The sequence below is a fragment of the Bos grunniens genome, chromosome 23, assembly GCF_055505025.1.
Source record: "Bos grunniens cultivar Pamir isolate PY7600 chromosome 23, Bosgru_T2T1.0, whole genome shotgun sequence".
In the NCBI taxonomy this organism is placed as follows: domain Eukaryota; kingdom Metazoa; phylum Chordata; class Mammalia; order Artiodactyla; family Bovidae; genus Bos; species Bos grunniens.
Genome location: NC_141187.1, coordinates 38503127 through 38525105, shown reverse-complemented (window position 1 = coordinate 38525105; position 21979 = coordinate 38503127). Strand labels below are relative to the sequence as shown.

The window sequence follows — 21979 nt, the reverse complement described above, 5'->3', positions numbered from 1 at the left end:
GCGACTTTTTATCCCAGTGGGACAGTGCAGCTATGTTCTTGGCATTTTCTGCCTATTACCAGTTAGGGTCTGTGAACAGCATCTCCATTTGTGAGAACCTCATTGTGGAGAGCACGCAGTGGTCTTTTCATTTTGATTGATGGTTCTAGTTCTGCACCATCTGGCTTCTGATAGGCTGCATTAATCATATCCTGAACTAAGAAAGTGTAGACACGTCTGTTTAATATGTACCCATACATAATGTAACATTAGTTATTCATTCAGCTTGCAAAACAGAGTCATAATGTATGCAAGGTCTTTATATAGTAAAGCATAAATATTAATATGCGACCCATTAATGCTGTTTTTACTTGTGCTAACCTCCCACTAGTGCATTTGTTTGTGAAGACTGAGGAATTAAGAGAAAGAAGGCCATATGCACATTTACATGCACATATATGGTTTTGCCGATGTCGCCTATGAATTTAGAGCGCTGCATGCTTATAATACGTACCTTGCCCATATTTACTTTGTATCTCTCTCTAACTGCTTCTTAAGATGCAGGGTAAATGCAGGCCGCAACACAGATGCACTTTTTCTCCTGTGAACTGCTTGCGTCCCATGTCGGTCATCCGTTTGCTGGGGTCGCTGGGGTTGTACACCGCCTGCTCTTTTGTGCTGCCTCCGGCTGGGCCCACCTTTCACACACTCTGCCTCCTGCTGTGTCATAACACCGAAGGGAAAAAGAGAGAGGATAGAAATTCTCAAGTCTCAGGAAGTTGTTCCAGATTCTGGACTGTCGTACTTCTCAGTAGCTTAAATTTGGTTTTAGAAATTTGCTAGGCCCTTTCCAGTAAAGAGGGATTTAGTGTGCATTAATCATAATCGTTTCAGCACTTCGAAGAGGGAGGGTAAAAGAGGATTTAAATTCTCTTGGGAAGTTCCCTTGTACACAATTGCAAGAGCATATTTCTTAAGGTAGCAAATTAAAACCATAACTTCGTAAAACACATTTTGTGTTGTATTAATTAAATTTTATCCTAACAGCACCACACCATATTCCTCAGTGGTTACATCTTCTTAATGTGTGCCTTAAATTCTAAGGATGTATTTTAATGACTCCTACTCCTGAAGAAAGAGTGAAGGTTAAAGCTTCACTTTAACCTTGCATACAACTTGGGTTGGATGCAAAATACAAGCCAAACTCTTAACAGGGCTCAGTCCTGGAAGAATGCATGGGACACAAGGCTGATACTGTGTTTTTTTGATGAGAAAAACGTGAACTGCAGTTTCTGTTTGAAATGTCATTTCTTTGAGGTTTAATGTGTCACATGAGCACTATGAGCAATACCAATAGAAAATTGTATAAAATGTAATCCATGGGCCCAAATGGACATCCGAAGAGTTTATGATATTAAGGTAACATTATCTATAAAGCTAGAAAAAAGTAGTTTTTAAGACTTAAAACAGTAACATAAAATATTCGTCTCATCTGTTTCTTATTTTAAAGCTATTTTAAGCTATTTCTTCCAGCAATTTACATCCCATTATTACTTAATTCATTCCATTAATTGATTTCAAAAGATACACTCAACTGCCAACAACACTGCATTGAAAAACTAGAGAGTAGAAAATCTATGATAAACAGGACTATGACCATGAGAACACCAATGTAGTTCTAGGAATTTGTGAAAAACTCTTATTTTGCTAAGGGGAGGCAGGGTTCATATCTTGACAGTGCCACTCAGCTAGCTGAACAGTATTGAAAATGGGTTCAAACTGGCCAGCCTATTTCCAGTAATTTACATCCTATTATTACTTAATTCATTCTATTAATTGATTTTTAAAAATACACTCAACTACTAAGAACACTGCATTGAAAAACTAGAGAGTAGAAAATACATAATCATCCTTCTCATACATAATAGTCTCACTGAGCTTTTTATCTAAAAAAGAAATATCTTTAATTCAAACCTGATTTATTATCTTGAACATGGTTGGTGAGGACCAAATGGTATAATGTACACGTGTTAACTTTTAAATACATGAGAAATATATGTGTTATAATTTGTGTCGATGAAACTTCCCTGGATTTCATCTGTTATATTCGTGAGAGTTTGCACAGTGATACATACCCGTCCTACATCACAGTTAATTAAAAAACCAGTGAAATGATGAATACATGTGTTTCCTAGTGCCTGGGTTCCTTCTCTTGTATAAAATTCCTTTAGAGTTTACAGCAGAGGTTGAAAACTTTTATTTGCCTGTAAAGGACCATATGCTAGTGAAATAAAACATAATTTAATTCCTTCTTCAAGGAATATCTAAACTATTGGACTGTGCTTCTTTAAAATTAAGGACATTCATCCTGAAGCTTGAACAGGACTGAAACGGTAGGGCTTTTGAGCAAAACATTTCATTCGTTCAGGAAGGCAGTGCCAGAAAGACAGCTTTCTAAGCCCAGTGCTTCACTTCTCTGTTGGAGAACTGGGGCCAGGCAGAGGGAGGGCATGAACAGATGTACAAGTTACAAACTAGAGAGCTTTCCCCTTCCTCCATGACTCATCATTAGACTTTGATTCAAAAGGCAATGAAGTCCCAGAGCGCCAAATAAACCTCTTTCAAATAGTAAATACAAGAACACAAGTGACTTTTAAATCTGTACCTTTTTAATGAATCTACACTATTGTGTTTTGGCATTATCATGAATATATAAACATTTATTTGTTATTGAATTTTAGACACTTTTTCACATGCCAGCTTGTTGGAGGGATGTGTATGGTTCTGCAAATAAGGAAAAAATAAATTCCATTCAAGGCTTGATTTTGTGTTTGCTCTGACTTTGGATGAAATCAGGTGCCTCTGTGCACTGAGCCTAGTATCACAGGGTGAATTTTAATGTCTGTAAACTAAGTCTTGCCCTGATGCCAGCTTTGTCCCCATTTAGCTCAAGACTCAGAAATCATTATGTGAAATTTTATAAATTTGCATTTGTTCATTCAGTCACTGTAAGCAAGGCACTGGAAACAAAGAATCGTGTAGGCCAAGGTCTCAACACGTGGTGTGCTTAGGAGGAGAGAGGTGAGCACCTAATTTTAATTCTAACGGCCACACCAAGTGCCACTCACACCACTGTTATCAGTGACTCTGTTATAGTAATATTGTTCATGCTGCTGCTGCTGCTAAGTCACTTCAGTCGTGTCCGACTCTGTGCGACCCCACAGATGGCAGCCCACCAGGCTCCCCCATCCCTGGGATTCTCCAGGCAAGAACACTGGAGTGGGTTGCCATTTCCTTCTCCAATGCATAAAAGTGAAAAATGAAAGTGAAGACGCTCAGTCATGTCTAACTCTTAGCGACCCCATGGACTGCAGCCTACCAGGCTCCTCCGTCCATGGGACTTTCCAGGCAAGATTACTGGAGTGGGGTGCCATTGCCTTCTCCGAATATTGTTCATAGCAAGCTACAGATACAGTTCAAAGGACCCACATTGTATGAAATTTTGAAAGCACAAGGAATGCTGTACCAGCTTCACACCTGAAGACAGTTGAGGGGATCAAGACTCATTCATTATTTGATTCAGGTCAATGTATTCCTGGTTGTTCATTGGAAGGACTGATGCTGAAGCTGAAGCTCCAATATTTTGGCCACCTCATGCGAAGAATTGACTCATTGGAAAAGACCCTGATACTGGGAGGGATTGGGGGCAGGAGGAGAAGGGGACGACAGAGGATGAGATGGCTGGATGGCATCACCTACTCGATGGACGTGAGTTTGAGTGAACTCTGGGAGATGGTGATGGACAGGGAGGCCTGGCGTGCTGCGATTCATGAGGTCGCAAAGGAGTCGGACACGACTGAGGAACTGAACTGAACTAAACTGAATGTATTCCTCATTCTCCTAAGTCCTAAAATTACCCACATTTTCCCCCTAAAACTCATATTTAGAAGTTTATCTAAAATTGTCATGGCCCTTGTGTTCATTCACCAAGAAGGTAATGGTCCCAGTGTACCTCTTTGGGTTTCTACATCCAGCTTAAATTGTAACCAAAGAAGCAACACCTACCTGTGCAGGTAACTTCCCAGTGCTTTTTCCTTGATGGAGGAAATACTCTCATGTATTACGTCTTTTGACGCTATCTCAAATCATAAAGATAATACTGAGGGATTGCTTCCTAGCTGTCTCTTCTCTACCACAGTAGATTATTTGCCCTTGTATCTTCCCCAAGGTCTCCAAGGTTATTGACAGTATAGACCGGTGTCTGCCATTTCCACTCCCTCACCCCCACCCCCGACTAATGTGTGCCCTGCGCCACATCCATAGACGTGGAGTAAGTGCACTGACTGGAATAAAAGCCGAAAACTCTATTGGGAGGAGCTAGAGAGTGGGACAGTCATGTATCATGCAGTTTGTCAGCATTAATGTGAACAAAAGGTCATCAAGGCTCATTTACAATAGGGAACGGACATTGATTGGCTCTGTAGAATTCTACATGTCAGAGTTAACCCAGTTTGCTGTAATTATTTAGTTTCACATTGAAGATACCCATTCTTTCTATTAAAAAAAAAAAAAAAGCTAGCTGTTTTCGATAGTAGTTGATCAACCTGTGTATTAGTTATGAGTTATTTCAATTATTTATAACCTGCACTTGACCTTCACTGCCAAAGGTGGATTTGTAATATTAAAGAAAGGAACTACTCTTAACTTACCTTCTTTTTCAATCTGTTACCTATTTTCAAACTATTTTCAAAAGGTAGTTTAAGCATGAAAAAGTCTTGAAATGGTAAATAGACTGAAGTCTTCTAAATATACGAGATATTTATCTATTGAAAGTGTCTTCATTTTTATGATGTAGGCTTTTTTAAAAGATAAAACACATAAAAATGTGAATTGGTTTTCTTTTCCTAAACAATAATTTCACTAGAATTCTTCATTAAAAGAATCTATTCACAGGGCATAATGATGGCATGATGGCTGTTAAAGCTCATTTTTTTCAGATGGCAGAAAAACAAAATACTGAAAGGAAAGCTTCTTGTATGGTTAATAGAAAGGTTAGACAAGATGGGAAGATGCTTGTCAGAATCAAATAATATATAGGCCAAGGTGTCCCTATTTTCCCTAAGAGTGGAAAGTCTTAATATCACAGCTCTTCGGCTCTTCATTCCACATCTATTGTTTATAAACATTCCTAGAACAGCTCCGTGTAACATACACGTGTGCCCTGTTCTCCTCACAATTCACTTTCAAATGTGTTACTAGGGCCATATTTTTATTTCAAATGATGCTTGATGCCCTTAACCCTGGAAGATCTGTGTAGATACTTTATTGCTATCTCAATTTTGTCATGCAAAAGAAAACAATTTCTCCAAAGTCAGTAGCTCAGCCATAGTAACCAACATTATCAGCGGGTGTGTGAGTTTGGAGGAAACCATTATGTAACATTTCAACCCGGCAACCACACCCAAAGCTTTTTAAATGCCCATCCTTTAGTGAACATAATTTTTTTCCCATTTCTGTGATCGAAATTTGGCAAAACATCTGGGCGGCATAGCGAATAGGAGAAAGAGCAAGTAATAAGAACGTTAGGTGAACCTAGCTTAGAAAGTGCCTTTTCTCCTCTACTAGCTGTGACACGTTGGGCACGTTTCCTAGTGTGTTTGACCCTCTCATTGGTCATCTATAAACTAGGGGAGCACCGTGTCTAATTGTTGTGAGAAATGAACCTTTCAAAACAGCCGATTCATTGTACATAAGTGCTCCTAAAGTCTCTTATCCATTTCCTTTCCCTTCCTGCTAAACAATTACTATTTAATATACTCAGGAGTCTAGACACTTAGAAATACTGAATTATTGAATATTTTCATGTTGTATTTCTCACGCCTTTCCATGACAGTTGAGAAAAATAGATCGTAATGAAAATACACACACATCATGGCTTGACCCAGTCAAGGCCATTTTTATACATAAATTCAAAGTCCAGCCCAGACCTGGAGAAGGTTGTGAAGTCAAGTTTGCCTCTTCTGGCAGTTACCTTCCCCCTTTCCTCTCTGCCTGACCTGCTCATTGCTCCCAAGCTCCTCCCCACCTCTCACAGTCAAGCCACTTGCAGGAAAGACTATGCTATACATGTACATTACCAGGTATAAATGATTAAAAAGGGTCAATGTGACAATCTCCCTGGCTACTTTCATTTTAATAGAAGAGACAAGGACTCAAGCCCAAGTATTCATAACTAATTGTTGACTCACCTGTGTTAATGAACCTTCTTACTTTCTAACAAACTTTCTGGAACTGATCAATTATGCAATCTATGAAAATGATAACTTGAAATTAGCCTTCTCTCCAGCGGGAGGTTACTTTTGATGACTATGATCCCCGCAAAGAGATCCACAGATCACTGGCAGCTATCCCTTTCAGGCAAAGCCCATAACACTGTGACCATGTAGTTCAGGAAAATGTAGTGTCATCGAGAAAGAGAACTGGGGTGAAGAGAGCATGGCAGCAGCAGCACAATGACCAGAAGGAGTCATTTCTGGTCACCAGCGTATCCTAAGAAGGACATAACAGCACTGGAGAAGGCAGAGAAAAACAACTTCCACCTTCAGCACAAAATCAGTAGTAGTGTGTCTTTTCTTAAAATCATCACTTATGGAGAATATAGGAAAATCATGTTAATTGTTAAGATATATGTTACAGGCAAGAATAACTTTATTTCCTCTTAGGTAAATTAAAATTGCATCTTCTCCAAAATCCCTAATAAAGGAGAGACTGGGCAGACTGGTAGGGAGTTGTTGGTAATCTCTGCTTTCTGCTGACTCTCTGTTTTGTTGCACTTCTCTGATAGAGGATGTGGTCAGATATGAAAGATCAAGGAGAAGGAGTAAAGAGGAATCCACTTAACTGCTAAATGTTCCCATGAAACATATGAATAATACTCTTGTCAAGCACTGGATTATATTCCGCCCTGTGTGTATGCTTAATTATGTCTTGGCAACTAGATTATACATTTCTCATGGGTAGAGGCCATGTCTTACATTTTCAAGTGCTTTAAAGGAAACTAGGCCAGAAGTTGACATTTAATAGGTTCTAAGTAGATACTTGATGAGTGGAATCGGATTTATGGTAAAGTTACTTATGGATTCACCCCCATGTAGAGGCCAGATGTAAACACTGGAGGGATCTAATGTGATTTTTCTTGGGAAAAACCTGGATGTGACTGATGTGATTTTCCTTGAACACATGTTTTAGGATCACCCTTTTAATTCAGACTAATTGGTTCCACTGCATCTTCTTAAGAGACTTAGCCACTTCTTGACCAAATAATGTGTCTACCCAAAGCTCTCAACCAGGGTTGTTGTCATACTATGATGGTGTCTTGACATGTGGTACCAGGGGTCAGGAATGCTCAACATCCTGAGTATTGCTCAGCACAGTCCTACACAGCATAAACTTGTGGTCATGAGCTCATAGGAAGCACTGCATTCCCTACTTTTCCCTTCCTCCTACTCACACCTTGTGTTCACGCCTTGCTGCTTATCCGCTGTGTCTAAGCTTTACTCCCCTACTTGACTCTCAATCATGCCAAGCTCCATCTGCTTCGTTATTTTTGCAGGTTCTGTTTCTTCTGCTCTTGTCCTGCATTCTCCTCTGGCAAATGTTCTAACCCACTGGAACTCAGCTCAGGCACCAGCTCTTCCAGGAAGCCTTTGCTTGTTTCAAACCCAGACTGGCCTAAGTGACAGTTTCATCCTTCTGCCGTGACGTGTATCCCCATGAAACTGTGGTTATGGGTTTGTTTCCTGTCTCTCTTATTAGACTGAAATCTACTTAAGAACAAGTTGGATGTCCCAGGATCTCACTGAGTGCCTGACACGTACTGAGCACTTCATAAATAATTTTTTGAGTGAGTGAATCAATCAGTGCAATTTTCACACAGGAATTAGTTCATTCAGCAAATATTTATTGTGTACCTTTCATAACTAGGAAGCGCCTTTGCCATGAGGCATACAAGGGTATCAGCACCGTTGGCATCGTGGACGGCAAGGGAAGGGATGAGGTCAGGATAAAGGATGGAAAATTATCCTTCCAATGGGGCCAGCTCAGGTTTGACTCACTCGGTAGCTCTGAGACTGTGCGTGGGACCCAAGAGCATAAGAAGCCTAGCCCATGCTGTTCTAAGTGAGATCATCAGATCCAGCAGGTCCTCAAACGTTTTGATCTCAGAGGAGCTATGTACAGAGGTGGGAGTAAGCATTTAAGAATTTGACAAAGTAATTTATAAGTCAATTCGTTCCTGATGCATCTGAAATACTTTTCAGAAAGGAAAGGAAAGAGGGGAAAATTTTTTAAGCTGTTCTTCACCTCAGATATTTGAGCATCATTGGTCCAGGCAATCCCAGAATTGTGATGAATTTGTTTCACACAAGACTTCAAGTTGGGTGATGCCAAAGCAGGATCTTCCTGCTAATTCTCACCTTCCTTTCCTCCCCTCCTGGCAAGGGACTAGTGAACTTGAGACAGAGCCAAGGGGTTAGAATTAGGGGCCTCTCTGAGTACCTAGGGCTTTCCTCATAACCCAGTTGGTAAAGAATCTGCCTGCAATTTAGGAGACACAAGTTCAATCCCTGGGCGGGGAAGATCCCCTGGAGAAGGTCATGGCAACCCACTCCAGTATTCTTGCCTGGAGAATCCCATGGACAGAGGAGCATGGTAGGCTATAGTCCATGGGGTCATCAAGCAGAAAACCAACAGAAAAGAAAGAAAGAAAAGAATTGGTGTGGATCAAGTCAACCTGTCAGGAGTTTCAGGAGAGCTGAGACTCCACAGAAATTAGGATACTACATTTTCGCTTCAAGCAGCGGGGTTTAGCACACCTAATTTCAGCTCCTACCTCCTAGTGAGCTAGTGGCCACCAATGTACCCTCCACCCTGACAATGATTTAGCTCAAGAACTAAGCGGGACTGGCTGGATTCATCAGCTGAGAACTCTCTTGGCAGCAACTGAGTGGGTTACGGGAGGCGGAAGCTGACATGCCTAGGATATGAGGAGCACTGTGCCAGGTATTACGAAGAGTCAGAGGTGAACAGTTGTGTTGACAATTTGAGCCAAAGCATAGGCCAGAACACAGATAGAATGCTCTCAGAGAAACAGGAAGTACAAATTGTAGTAAGATATTCGTAATGAATAAACATGAACTAGTTTGTGTGACAAAATTCTTACAAAAAGTCAGAGACAGGAATGGTAGTGGTACATTTAATGACTGTTAAATGGGAAGCAGTATGACCCTCATAAAGATTGTTTATGTGTGACGGGGCAGAAGCGCCACATGACAAAACTGGTAAGCTTTACTCACAGGAGTTCTAACTAGTGTAGAAAAAAAAAAAATTCCTGCCAGACAGCATGTCTGCTTTGTTTGGAATAGCAGCATAAATATCTAATTTGCCTTGTTACAGAGAAGAATGCATGATCCGGCAGCCTGTAGCCAACCAAATAATCATTCCATCAGGCCGAAAATGTTGGGAACATAATTAATTTGCTGATTTGGCCTAATCCTTATTTTCCAATGAAGAAACACTAATCTGTAAGTTCATATTTCATTTAGTCATATTTTATTTTTTTAGAAGCTCAAAACAGTTTTGCCAGGACATCAAAAATAAGAGCAACCAGGATAGGTCAGTATACCCTTAGTTGGGGACGTTAAAAACACACACAGTAATAAATTTCCAGAAGTTTGTTTTTCTTTGAATATATCTCTGTTTTATAGGGGTTTTTTTTTTTGTATTTTCGTGTGTGTCATCAAAGCAAGTGCGTCTGTAAGGATGGCCCATGTCTCATGAGTGCAAGGCAGGACCGTGTCAGCCTTTAATATTAGCGTTTCCTCCCCAAAGCGCTGCTGTTCATTTTTCAGTGGCAGAAAAACGAGGGTGACTAACAGCTCACACAAAAGCTTTGTGTTTGTTTTTAAACAAAATCGGCTTGATGTTATTTAAATTAGAAATTGATATTCTGCCTCTTAACTTTGTCAGCCTTTCATTTTTTTTTTCAGCCGGTGTCTTGCTAGGTGTTTCAGTTTCCTGGTGCAGTTGTAATAAGTGAAAAGCAGATACATTTTTATTAAACCATAAAAATGATCAACTACACACTCTTCTAGAGAAGGCTCATGTGCAGCGTAATTGTTTAATACTGTTTTCTTTCCACACAGAGTCAACCTGAAAGACTATTGATTGTACCAAACCCAGTTTCTTAACGCCGTAATTCTCCAGGCCTGTGTCCCCAGGGGCCCTCGTCAGGAGGGTAATTGTGTGTCTTGCTGCTTTCTGTTGAACGCCCAGGGACAGGCCGTCTGGAATAGCTCAGGTCATAGAAGTGTGCATTTCCCCATGCTGACCAGCCTGCTCTCTACCACAGAGGAGGCACACCTCTTCATGGGTGGCTAAGTGAAGAGGAAATTTGAAGGTGGGAAACACCAACATTTTAGTAGGCATATTCAGAAAAGAATAGCATACCCTTCTATGTGAAGTTTTAATTTTGCCTTCATTTATAGAGATGTGCCAGAATCATCCTAGTAATTACTTTCATTTGTATAGTACTTTACACAAGGCACCACCAAGCCCTGTTCTCTTGAATCAGTTAATTTCACTTCCTTGAGCCTCAGTTTTTTGATCTGGGGGGGGCGGGGAAAGAATGAGCATAAAGTTGTAAATGGTCCTCTTAACCCCACCGAACTGTGCAGGTCAAATGATGTAGAGTTTGGTCAAGCAAGCGTCAGGTATCTTCCCCTTGGCTCGAGTGAAGTTGCCTACATCCATTAACAACTGTTTTTAAGCAACCACCTGCTGGTAAGGTCTGAGCCATGAGCGGAGAGCCCAGTGTCTCACAGGCTCTAGGAATGGATTCTGTGATGGGGTGGGTCACTCTGAATCACCTGTCAGTTCTTCAAAATGAAGGAAATGGGTGCAGGCAAGCTGGGACCCCAGTGAGCAGGCAACCCAGGAGAATGCCTGCCATCACTTCACATATTTTCTGAGACTTTTCTGTTTCAAGTATTCTTCAGTTCAGTTCAGTCGCTCAGTCATGTCCGACTCTTTGCGACCCATGAATCGCAGCACGCCAGGCCTCTCCATCCATCACCAACTCCCGGAGTTCACCCAAACTCATGTGCATCGAGTCGGTGAGGCCATCCAGTCATCTCATCCTCCATCGTCTCCTTCTCCTCCTGCCCCCAATCCCTCCCAGCATCAGGGTCTTTTCTAATGAGTCAACTCTTCGCACGAGGTGGCCAAAGTATTGGAGTTTCAGCCTCAGCATCAGTCCTTCCAATGAGCACCCAGGACTGGTCTCCTTTAAGATGGACTGGTTGGATCTCCTTGCAGTTCAAGGGATTCTCAAGAGTCTTCTCCAACACCACAGTTCAAAAGCATCAATTCTTTAGCACTCAGCTTTCTTCACAGTCCAACTCTCACATCTATACATGACCACTGGAAAAACCATAGCCTTGACTAGATGGATCTTTGTTGGCAAAGTAATATCTCTGCTTTTTAATATGCTGTCTAGGTTGGTCATAACTTTCCTTCCAAGGAGTAAGTGTCTTTTAATTTCATGGCTGCAGTCACCATCTGCAGTGATTTTGGAGCCCCAAAAAATAAAGTCTGACACTGTTTCTACTGTTTGCCCATCTATTTCCCATGAAGTGATGGGACCAGATGCCATGATCTTCATTTTCTGAATATTGAGCTTTAACCCAACTTTTCACTCTCCTCTTTCACTTTCATCAAGAGGATTTTTAGTTCCTCTTCACTTTCTGCCATAAGGATGATGTCATCTGCATATCTGAGGTTATTGATATTTCTCCCAGCAATCTTGATTCCAATCATGTATTCTTACTTACTCTCAATCAGAGATTTACACACAGTGGCTTCAACCTCATGAAGTGACCAACATTAGTTCTTCACTCTCCGTAGGCTTGAGCACTAGATGGTTACGTCCCCTTCAGTTGCCTGGAGCCTTGAAGACTTTAATATCTTCCACGTGTTTCTCTGAGGTCTGCAGAGCTAAGTGTGCAGGACTCCTGTACACATATTGGAGTCACAGCCTCTCTTCCCAGGCCGTTACGTTTGCCCTTCTCAGAACATTGTCTTGACTGTTAAAAGTGTGCAGACTTTCGTATTTGTTTTTAACAATGAAGGGCAGAAAGTCTGTAAAAATTTTAAAGTAATAATGTCAATGTCTTCATTTACTGAACTGAACTTTTCACGTTCAGAATAAATATCTCCTTTGTAGTAACTCCTTAAAAAGAAAAAAAGATTCTGAGAGCTTGTAACATTATTATGAGAAGAGATTTTTTTTCCCCTCCTGTGTTAGTGACATCCCAGAAAACTGGAATTCTCTATTAACCCCTAGGTCAAGCATCCACCTTGACACGCATCTCTCTATTCTTCCTCATTTGTAAAGGAGCATTTTTTTCTTAACTTGATTCCTCACCTCTTTTTAGGGAGCATTCCAAGTTAATCTCAACAAAGAATAGTAATTTGGATTTGCAGTCTGTGGTATTAGGGAATAGGTGAAATCAAGTAAGTTTAGCATTAGAAGAGCCATAGAGATCATCTTATCTAACCACTTCATTTTGCACTGAGGCTGCCATAGCCCAGAGAAGCTGAGTGTCTGTCTAAAATCACATGGCTGGTTTCTGACTGATTCTATAATTTGATACACTAGGCAACATAAAGAGTGATATTTCCTAAAGGTTATGGTGGACTAAAATATAATGTTTTTTATTAAAATAAATACATGTGAAAACTGGCTTGGAGACTTCACACTTCCAAACTAGTATTCAATATTACATCTTCCTGCTGTCCTTATTGGGTCTGGACTGTGTGCAATACAATTGCCCAGTAAAAGAAAATGTATCCTCAAGTATGGCTCTGGGAATCAGGGACCAGGCAGCTGCCTGAGTGCCGGCATGTACTTTCCGGGTCTTGAGTTTTTTCCCCTGCTCTGAAATTAGAATGATAAGGTGGCTGACATGTCCAGCTATCAGCTCCACGGCATACCACTCGTCCTTTAAGATTACCCCAAAATATTGCAGTTGTTGTCCCATAGCCCAGAGAACAAATGGTTTTTATTTTGGACCCTAACCTCTCCAATCTATCATACAAATTTGAAGGTAGGTTCAACCCAGTAAATATGGAAAGACTGGACTGGACTCAGTTGCCTCCACTCTTAACCTTATGAGTTTTGAAGTGAGAAGGAAAATATGTGGATGTATTTCTAGAGAGTCTAGCATTGTTCCTGGGAGAGACTGGTCCCACTAAGACATTCTTGAACTCACCTTCCTACCCAGGTCCCTACCTGGTGCCTACCTTCAAATCTTTGCTGTTTCCCTGTGATCAAAATAAACCTCCTTTCTCCTGCACTCTCCTACCTGATCTAGATCCATAACTACATTTGGGGGAGCCTGCAATTGTCCATGCCCATCAGCCGTCATGGTTGTGGGTGCCATGACGAAAGGCTCTTCAGCCAGCACAGGCAGAGAGTTGACTGTCGACACCCTAGAACCTGCCACCCAGCAGATAGGTTTTTGCTATGACTGTATCACACGATACAGGTGAGGACCAACTTGGCTTCTTTTTCATACAGTAAGTCATTTTTATTGAGATGCTCCTTGACATAAACACAGAGTGACTTCATTTAGTACAGAGAACGCTCAGCAGGATGAAAGTCTGGAAAGCTTAGGTCCTCGACTTCATGGTGTTTTGTTTTTCACTTTAAAAAATGGCTTTCACCTTTAGTCGTCTGAAAGGCAGCACCGTGTGAGTAACTTTCTTACCAAACTGGCCAGTAGAGCCAGGTGGGGACTAATGGGACCTGTGGAGTTCGGAGGCCTTTCTGGACTGGTCTGGATCTAGGAAAGGTCAGACCATCACACAAGGGCTTAGAGCCTAAACTAGTAGGAATAAAGAAGCCTAACCTGCATCTCCTCTTCCCTTGTCAGTTCCCAGGAGCCTTGCAAGTTATTTGAGCCAAGCTCCCTGGTTCGTGCCCTGAAACCAGGACCACCCTCTCTCCTTAGTCATGTGGGATCCTGACTCTACTTTGACTTGAGAAGAAGTTAATTATGGCTTGATTTTTTTTTTTTTTTTTGGAAAGAATGATTAATAATCACTTCCATTTGGTGGAATGTAATCTGTGGAGGCAGTATTAATGCTTTTACTCCCTTAAAAAGCAACATAAGGAAGAAAGAAAAGAAACAGGAAGCCTGGTACACTTTTTTGCAACAAGTATAAAATGATATATTTAATCTTGAATAATTAAACAAAAACATTTTTATTCACATAATGTTACAATCATATTGCTAATACCAGCTTAATGCTTACTTTTTAACTAATTCATTTTCTCATTTGTGGCAATCGAGAAAGCTTTATTAAATCTAATGACTGTTTGAGGATTAAGTAGGGGGAAAGCATGTTCTAATTACAGGGATGGATAAAAGCAAACTAATTAACCAAAAACGTGTATTTCCTTCCTGAGAGCTGTCTGGTCAGCCATATCCGAGATGAACTTGGGTTACCTAACTCCTGAGTTTTTTAATCATGTTTTTAGATTGCATTTTGTACACCATCTGTACCATTAACACGACTGTAATTTCTGTCACAGTTGGAAGCCTCAGTTAATAAATGTTTTGTTTTGGAAGGGGATGGGGAGGCAGACAAGAAGATGGGAATGTTTATGAATGAACCAAAGGAAGAGACTGTGTCTTAACTGAGGGGTTATGAAGTTAAATGCTAGGCATGTACAACTGAGGTTTTGGTGTTGCCCTTCTGTGCTTCACATTATTGCTAATGTTTACATTGGGAAATAGTCATAATTCATCCTTCAAAAAAAATCTGATCTCATAGATTATCACCATCTAATAACAATAATAATAATAATACCCTGGAAAACCTCATTCAGAACATATACAGAAGAATAGATCTTTGTTTTATGAAACTCAGAAGCATTGATTTTTTCAGTGTTTTGTATATTCTGAGCAAAGCACAGAATCACAGTGCTATACTTTTGAGCCCCCAATAAATTATTTTATCCTTTTTTGAAAAAATTACAGATTTTCTGGGCATGATTTCCTTTTTTAGCTAGCAACTACCACAGCAGTCTTTTTTCAAACATTTTGATTATGTTTTCACAGCTACAGAGAATGATCAGAGGTTTTTAAAGCATCTGATTATAATTTCAGAGAATGGTAGTATACTGATCAAATGTCCACAGGAATAGAGGATAAAGTTGAAGGGTGGGGGAAGAGATGAGACACAATTGGAGCTGCAGACTGTTGTCGAAAACCAAGGCTACATTCTTTGCAGATGGAAAAGATGGCCACTCATGACTAAAATCTTAAAAACTACATGAAGACTGAATTTTTAGTTAAGTCCTAGAATACTCGGATGAAATTTTATATCTGGAAGCAGAAGAGACATTAGCATTCATTCTGTGTAGGAAACATCAGTGTCTGTTGTATGCCTAGTATCTGCTGTGTGCTTAGGGATACAGGGGATAAAGATAGCCTCCTTCAAGGAGCTTATGGTGTCAGTCAACATTTGAGGAACTCGGAGTTAAAGCAAAATAGAAATTGTAGTAATTTGTATACAAAAAAAAAAAACATTCTAAGGAGAATTTATATAATAAAATGATCTTGGTAGTATACAATGAAAATAGCACTGATCTGGTTGCAGTAATTTGTATATACAATGGCCTTTTGGCATTCTGCCAGCTATATATCCTAGCGCCTTTGTGAAACTCCAGACTCCCCAACAACCTTACAGCTTATCATTACCACACTACATTATGCTAATAAAAGTATTTGAAAATTTATTAAGGCATGGCAGCTTCGGGGCTTTCTGAAATAGACTGTGTACACTGGCAGTAAGGAAGCCATGTAAAGATGTAAACACTGGGAAGCTGGCTGTCTTCACTCTTTAAGCAAGTCCGTCCCATCCACCAGTCTTGAAGTGGGGAATTCTAGATTGTGTGTCACCAAAAAAGCCAAGAGATACTTGCCCTGAACATCCCAGTTCAGAGGAGTAGTATCTCACACTCCTTTGAGGATGAGGAGTTCTTGCACTAATTGCACGTTTATCAAACAGCACACACTTTGAGGAGTGAGAGACAGTGGCTGTTGGGTATTCATAAACAAGGTACGCAGGTACCCCTTATTTGCAGTACTAAAAGTCAAAACTTCCAATGACGCCTTTGAAAGCGTCTGGTGGAAGCTTGTTTACATGGCTTTGGTCCAGGACCGTGTTTTCTAGCAATATGTTCTTTTTAACAGAATCCCACCACTGAAGGGAATGGTTCAGACAGGAATTTTGTTGTAATGCACATTTTCCTATATAACCAAATCGTCACCCTTAAAACCTAGTTAAGATGATGAGGGCAAGTATAGTCAAAGCCTCCATAAAGTTTCTTGAAACCTGGCTCAAATGTCAGCTAGCCAAACATTCTTATCAATAAAACCAGTAACCTTGGAACTGATCAGATTACATACTCCAGCTAACTTAATATGTAAAACGCTTTCAGATAATTGCCACCCAGCCTTATTAAATACAGCAGCCCGATTTCAAGGTTATCCTGTCAACTTCATCCTGACTGGCTTTCCATATTCCATTGCTGGCTTTCTAACTCACTCTTCACCAGACTGAAATCAGAGTAATGAAAACAGTCAAACTGCTCATAAAATGTCACACTACTATGAGAGCACACATTATTTCTACAGATATTTTCTGTCAGTCACTAGATCACTACTCAGATGACAGCATTGCCAGCCTGAAACAGGCTTTAGAAATGACAGCCCCGTACCATAAAGACTACTTCAGCAGTAAAATTTACTGAGTTGTCCCTTTGATCTCAGCCTACAAAAGATACCAAATGTTACTCAGGAATAAATAAAACATTTATAGAAAAGGGGAGAAAAGGTTATATGCTTCATTTTGCTTATCAATGTCATTTCCAAGCCAACAATTTTATTAGGGGTAGGGGTATGGTGACATGCTATTTTTAGGTTGTGGGGGAGAATTGTGACATTTAGAACAAATGTCATAGCATTTCTTCAATAAAAATCCATGCTGTCAGCTGCCTAGCTCTAGAGAATTACAGAAAAGCTGCACTGAACTGAAAGAGAAGTAACAGTAACTTGATTTTTACCTTAACCCTCTCAGACCCAGCCTCAGTGTGGACCGACATTAATGACAGTTTTTGTTTGGTGTACAGCTTAGAAACAGGTCTGTATTTGCACAGAATGTTTCTTAAAAGAATCTGTTCTGTCTACTTAAGAAATGACCCTGTGTTCAACCAAAGCTTTGTCATTTGTTTTGTTCAGTGAACCTTGAGGAGAAGCAAATTCTTCACAAACAAAAGAACTCAAATACATACTAAAATAACTACTCCAAAATGAAAGCCAGAAAATGACTGTATTTATTGACTGTGAACAACAAAATGTGCAGCAGCAAAAAAGAAAAAAAAAAAGGGCAGAAGAGATAATTATTAGAATTTAATGTAAAAAGAAATAGCATGAATGTAGTTCTTGTTATGGAACTTCTTGCCCTTATCTCTCTCACTTTTTTTTTTTTTTTTTTTTTGGCATCTGTTCCCATTCTACCATGAAATATCTCCAGGTTGTTATTTAACTTCTCAGGGACAAGAGCCATATCTTACATTTCTCTCAATTCCCCACAGTGCCTAGCACAGTTCTTGATAAAATTATTGAGCAGTTACAGCACTGGTTTGAGAAATACGGTCCGTATCTAATTTGTCAGTGTTTTAGTTCTCGCTAGCATGCCACACCTCCCCATACACACAGTGACTTTCAGGCTCCATTTTCAAGGCTCAGATTCTACTCCGTCCACCTTTATTCCTGGTCAGGTAATAATGTCATCTTCGCTGACCATGACCTATGCACTTTTAAAACAAGTATCAGTATCTCATTAACTGAGAAGATGGAGACCGCTGTGACTTTCTAAATATTCTCGCCTTTCCTCTTCGGAAGTAACCCTGGACTTCGTTCATGATCTTTCCTTTCCTTCCTGTCCCAAATAGATTCCTCTCTTCCTTCCCCTCGACTCTCAATCAGGTCTCTGCCAGCTTTCCTGGAATGCTCTCACTTGTCCCCAGGAGTCTTTTTGCTTTCTGATGGGCCTAGTAATAATCCCCGGTTTACCTGCCTTCTCTGTGTGCTTAGTCGCTCAGTCATATCTGACTCTTTGTGGCCTCATGGATGGTAGCCCACCAGGCTCCTCTGCCCATGGAATTTTCCAGGCGACAATACTGAAGTGCGGTGCCATTTCCTACTCCAAGGGATATTTCTGACCCAGGGATCGAACCTTTGCATCTCCTGCATTGGCACGTGGCTTCTTTACCACTAGCGCCACCTGGGAAGCCCACCTTCTTTAATGACCATTAAATACTAAACATGAATGCATACTCAGTGGGTCCCAGACATTGGGCCAAGTAATCCATGTGGGTATATGATATACCTTCGAATAAGGTAGAATCTCTTCTTTTCAGTAGCTGACAGCTGTCAAACCAATTCAACAGGTAACCTGTTCTACATATCACCCCCACAAACAATCATTCAGCAAACATTTCCTGAGTCAAATCCAAGTGACACAGTGATGGCTAATGACACTCCTTGCTCAGGGATTGCACAGTGTTTGCAATTCTGTGAGCCCACACCAGCCTCACTGCTCATTTTGAACTTGCACTTGCTTCCTGTCCCAAATTCTGAAGTGTATTTTATATGTATCCAGAATGCTTCATGTGGTTTTTCTTCAATTTTGGTAGAAACATTTTGAAGGCAAAGACTGTTTTTCCAAAACTGAATTGCTTTTTATCTTTCATGGTCATTGCCTGACAGGGGGCTCTAACCACAGGGCCACCTTCTGCAGCCCCTCAAGCTGTGCTCTGTTCAGTTCCAGGGGGACCAAACACATCTCCATCTAAGTGACTCTTGGTGCTCAAGAAATATCTGTTTGACTCTTAGGATGCCAGCAATTTATGAAACATCGTTTTGTTTTCAAAAATGTATCCTTAAATCCTTTCTTTCTCCTACTCTCTTCAGTTTCCTCTAGAACATAGAGCCATGGAAATAATTCATACTCACTGGTTCAGAAGTAGGTGATATTTTGAAAATTCGTTTTCTTATGAATCAGATACATATGATTTAGTAATCTGTGTATGCCTCCAATTATATTCCTAACCTGTTGTTTTCTAATGGTGTTTTGACATGACTTTGTAACACTTGTTATATATACTGACAACCTCATTGGAAGGGTGGAGGTATGTGATTTCTTTTTATCATTGAGGGTTGTCGTTTCTAACCATGGCTTCTCAAAGAAGAATGATTGCTCTTGTATGGGTTTAAGACTTCAGTGAATTAACGTAATGTCATTTAAACTTGAGTTGCTTCTGCTTCTGTTCTGATGTCAGTGAACATATGTCAGATTTCTTCTGTTACGGCAGCAATATAGCATCAATAGCAATATTTCATATTAATCAAAATATAAGATGTCTCACCTTTATCTTCGTGTGCATATATAGGGCAAGGTGGGGAGGGTATCACTCTCTTAGCTTGGAAAAGAATTTCTCTTAGGAAAGGAAATAGCTTTATCTAGGAAACTATTTTGAGAAACAGTTTTATGGATGAAAAAAGAACCTGAGGCCATGAATTACAAGGAAACAAGACTGTGAAAGATAGAACTGACCACTTGGCAGTAGAAAAATAGAATGAATTTTTCTCTCAGTATAAATGGAAGAAAGTTAAAGAGAGGAATGAAGTAGGGAAATAATTAATATTCAGTTCAATTAAATAATTAATAAGTGATTTGTACTTTTTTCCCTTTGTGCCCTTAATCACAAAACTGAGTCAAAAGACCAGAAATTGGGAATTAGATGTGACCTTGAGAATGCAGGACCCCTAGATGTTGAAAGTCATTTGGAGAAGGAACTGTACTTTTTTTGGTAAGACAAGATGTGGGACATTGGAGCCTATATCTAAAGGAGCAAGAAGACCCCGGATGACATCCGTGTTTCATATACAGTCATGCCTGGCTTTGATCCTCAGCTCTGCCTTTTTTACCAGCTGTGTACCTTTCGGAAAGGTACATAAGTGCATTGTGCCTTAGTTTCCTCATTCACACAACGGAAATAATAAAAGTATATACGTGTGTGTGTGTGTGTGTGTGTGTGTGTGTATGTACGTGCATGCATGCTAAGTCGCTTCAGTTGTATCTGACTCTTTGCAACCCTATGGACCATAGCCCACCAGGCTCCTCTGTCCATGGGGATTCTCCAGGCAGGAATACTGGAGTGGGTTGCCTTGCCCTGCTCTAGGGGATCTTCCCGACCCAGGGATCAAACCTGAGTCTTCTGTGTCTCCTGCCGTGGCAGGCGGGTTCTTTACCACTAGTGCCATCTGGGAAGCCCATACATATGTATGTATGTGTATGTGTATATATATATATATTTTTAAAAACTGGGTTGTCTTGATGAAATAAATTAATACCTATGAAGAAGTTAGTAAAGTGCTGTACATAGTAAGCACTGAATGTTGCCATATACATCATCCATCCTCATGCAAGCACGCATATGTCAGAACATTTTGGTTTGCTTTTCATGTATATCCTTAAACCTGAGTTCCAAAGAAGTAACACATATAAAAGCCATGCTCGTGCTTAGTTGCTCAATCGTGCCCAACTTTTTGGGACCCCTATGACCGTAGCCCACCAGACTTCTCTGTATGGGGTTTTTTAGGCAAGAATACTGAAATGGGTTGCCATTTTCCTCCTCCATGGGATCTTCCTGACCCTGAGATCAAACCTGTGTCTCCTGTATCCCCTGCATTGCAGGCAGATTCTTTACTTGCTGTGCCATTGGGGAAGTCTATAAAACCCATTTTAAGTAGTTAAAATTGATTCAGAATCCATTTTTTTCTAACACCCTTATTTCTCTTTTAAATATAAAAAAGTATTTTATACTTAAATGAGTAATTTATTATCTGTATATAAATATATGTTGATATCTATGAATGAATATATATTGATATCTATAGATATCTACATATTTATCTATATCTTGAAATACAGATGTCAATATATATTATCTGTATATTATTTGGCTCCATATGTCATCCTGTATTTATTTTCTTTTTTCATTATATATTTTATAAGATGAAAATCATATCAAAGTCTTGATATATTTTCCAATCCGCATATATTTCCTCTTCAGAAGTAATGCTTTGTTTCTAAAGTAATGGTGTGACTAGGACTCATTATACATAACTTTTATAGCTTTAATCATTGGGCTCTTGTCTGCATAAAATGGAAAAGCAGCTTACTTTGTAGAAGTTATTAACTTCAGCAGTTACTAAATGCTGTCCTGTGTAAAATATTAAACTACAGGGATGGTGATGTTATTTTGAGAATGTAATTACTGTGTGTTTTGATTGCTTCCTTTTAAACCTTCAGGCCATTTACTACTGACCAATTTTGGTAGCCATTTAAGTTCGTAAAAACTGTTTTACCATATTGATTCCAATATATCTAGAAACTTAGCCATGAAAAACTATAATTTATATCTAAGTAATCTTCTAGAAAACCTTTTCCCCTAAATAACTGTTTGTTTTACCTAATTTTTCTCTAGAATTATTCTGCCTTTTAATCATTGTGTAGGTAGGGTGGCAGGGTGTTGTAGGGGCACAACTTTAAAAAGATACACTATTTAATAGTGATTTCTTTTATAGCTGGGAGGGAACTTTTGAAACAAGATATTCTGTTTTAGCTCAGCACAAATTAGAAATAGAAAACACGGGAGAACAGGGGAAATGGTGACGGCAGAAAGGATGAGGGACCTGACTTGAGAAGAACATGAAGAAATCCGACCTCATTCAGGACATCGGGCCAATCCCAGTACTTCCCCCTTTACCTCCAGACACTTTTCCAATCTGGTCTTTCTTCTCTG

The 21979-nt window shown here is 39.9% G+C and overlaps 1 protein-coding gene across 12 annotated transcripts in view; it reads left to right on the top strand.

The window, feature by feature from the left end:
- CDKAL1 (CDKAL1 threonylcarbamoyladenosine tRNA methylthiotransferase) overlaps positions 1 to 21979 on the top strand; it is a 640160-nt gene that overhangs the window by 544433 nt on the left and 73748 nt on the right. Inside the window, exon 13 of one of the 12 annotated variants that reach the window (XM_086370050.1) lies at positions 538 to 6645. The exons of the other annotated variants lie outside the window; for them this stretch is intronic. Within the exon in view, the coding sequence (XP_086226176.1) occupies positions 538 to 822 (285 nt within the window). The 3' untranslated portion in view covers positions 823 to 6645. Of the gene's footprint in view, positions 1 to 537; positions 6646 to 21979 lie in introns of those variants that run through there. 12 annotated transcript variants of the gene reach the window in all.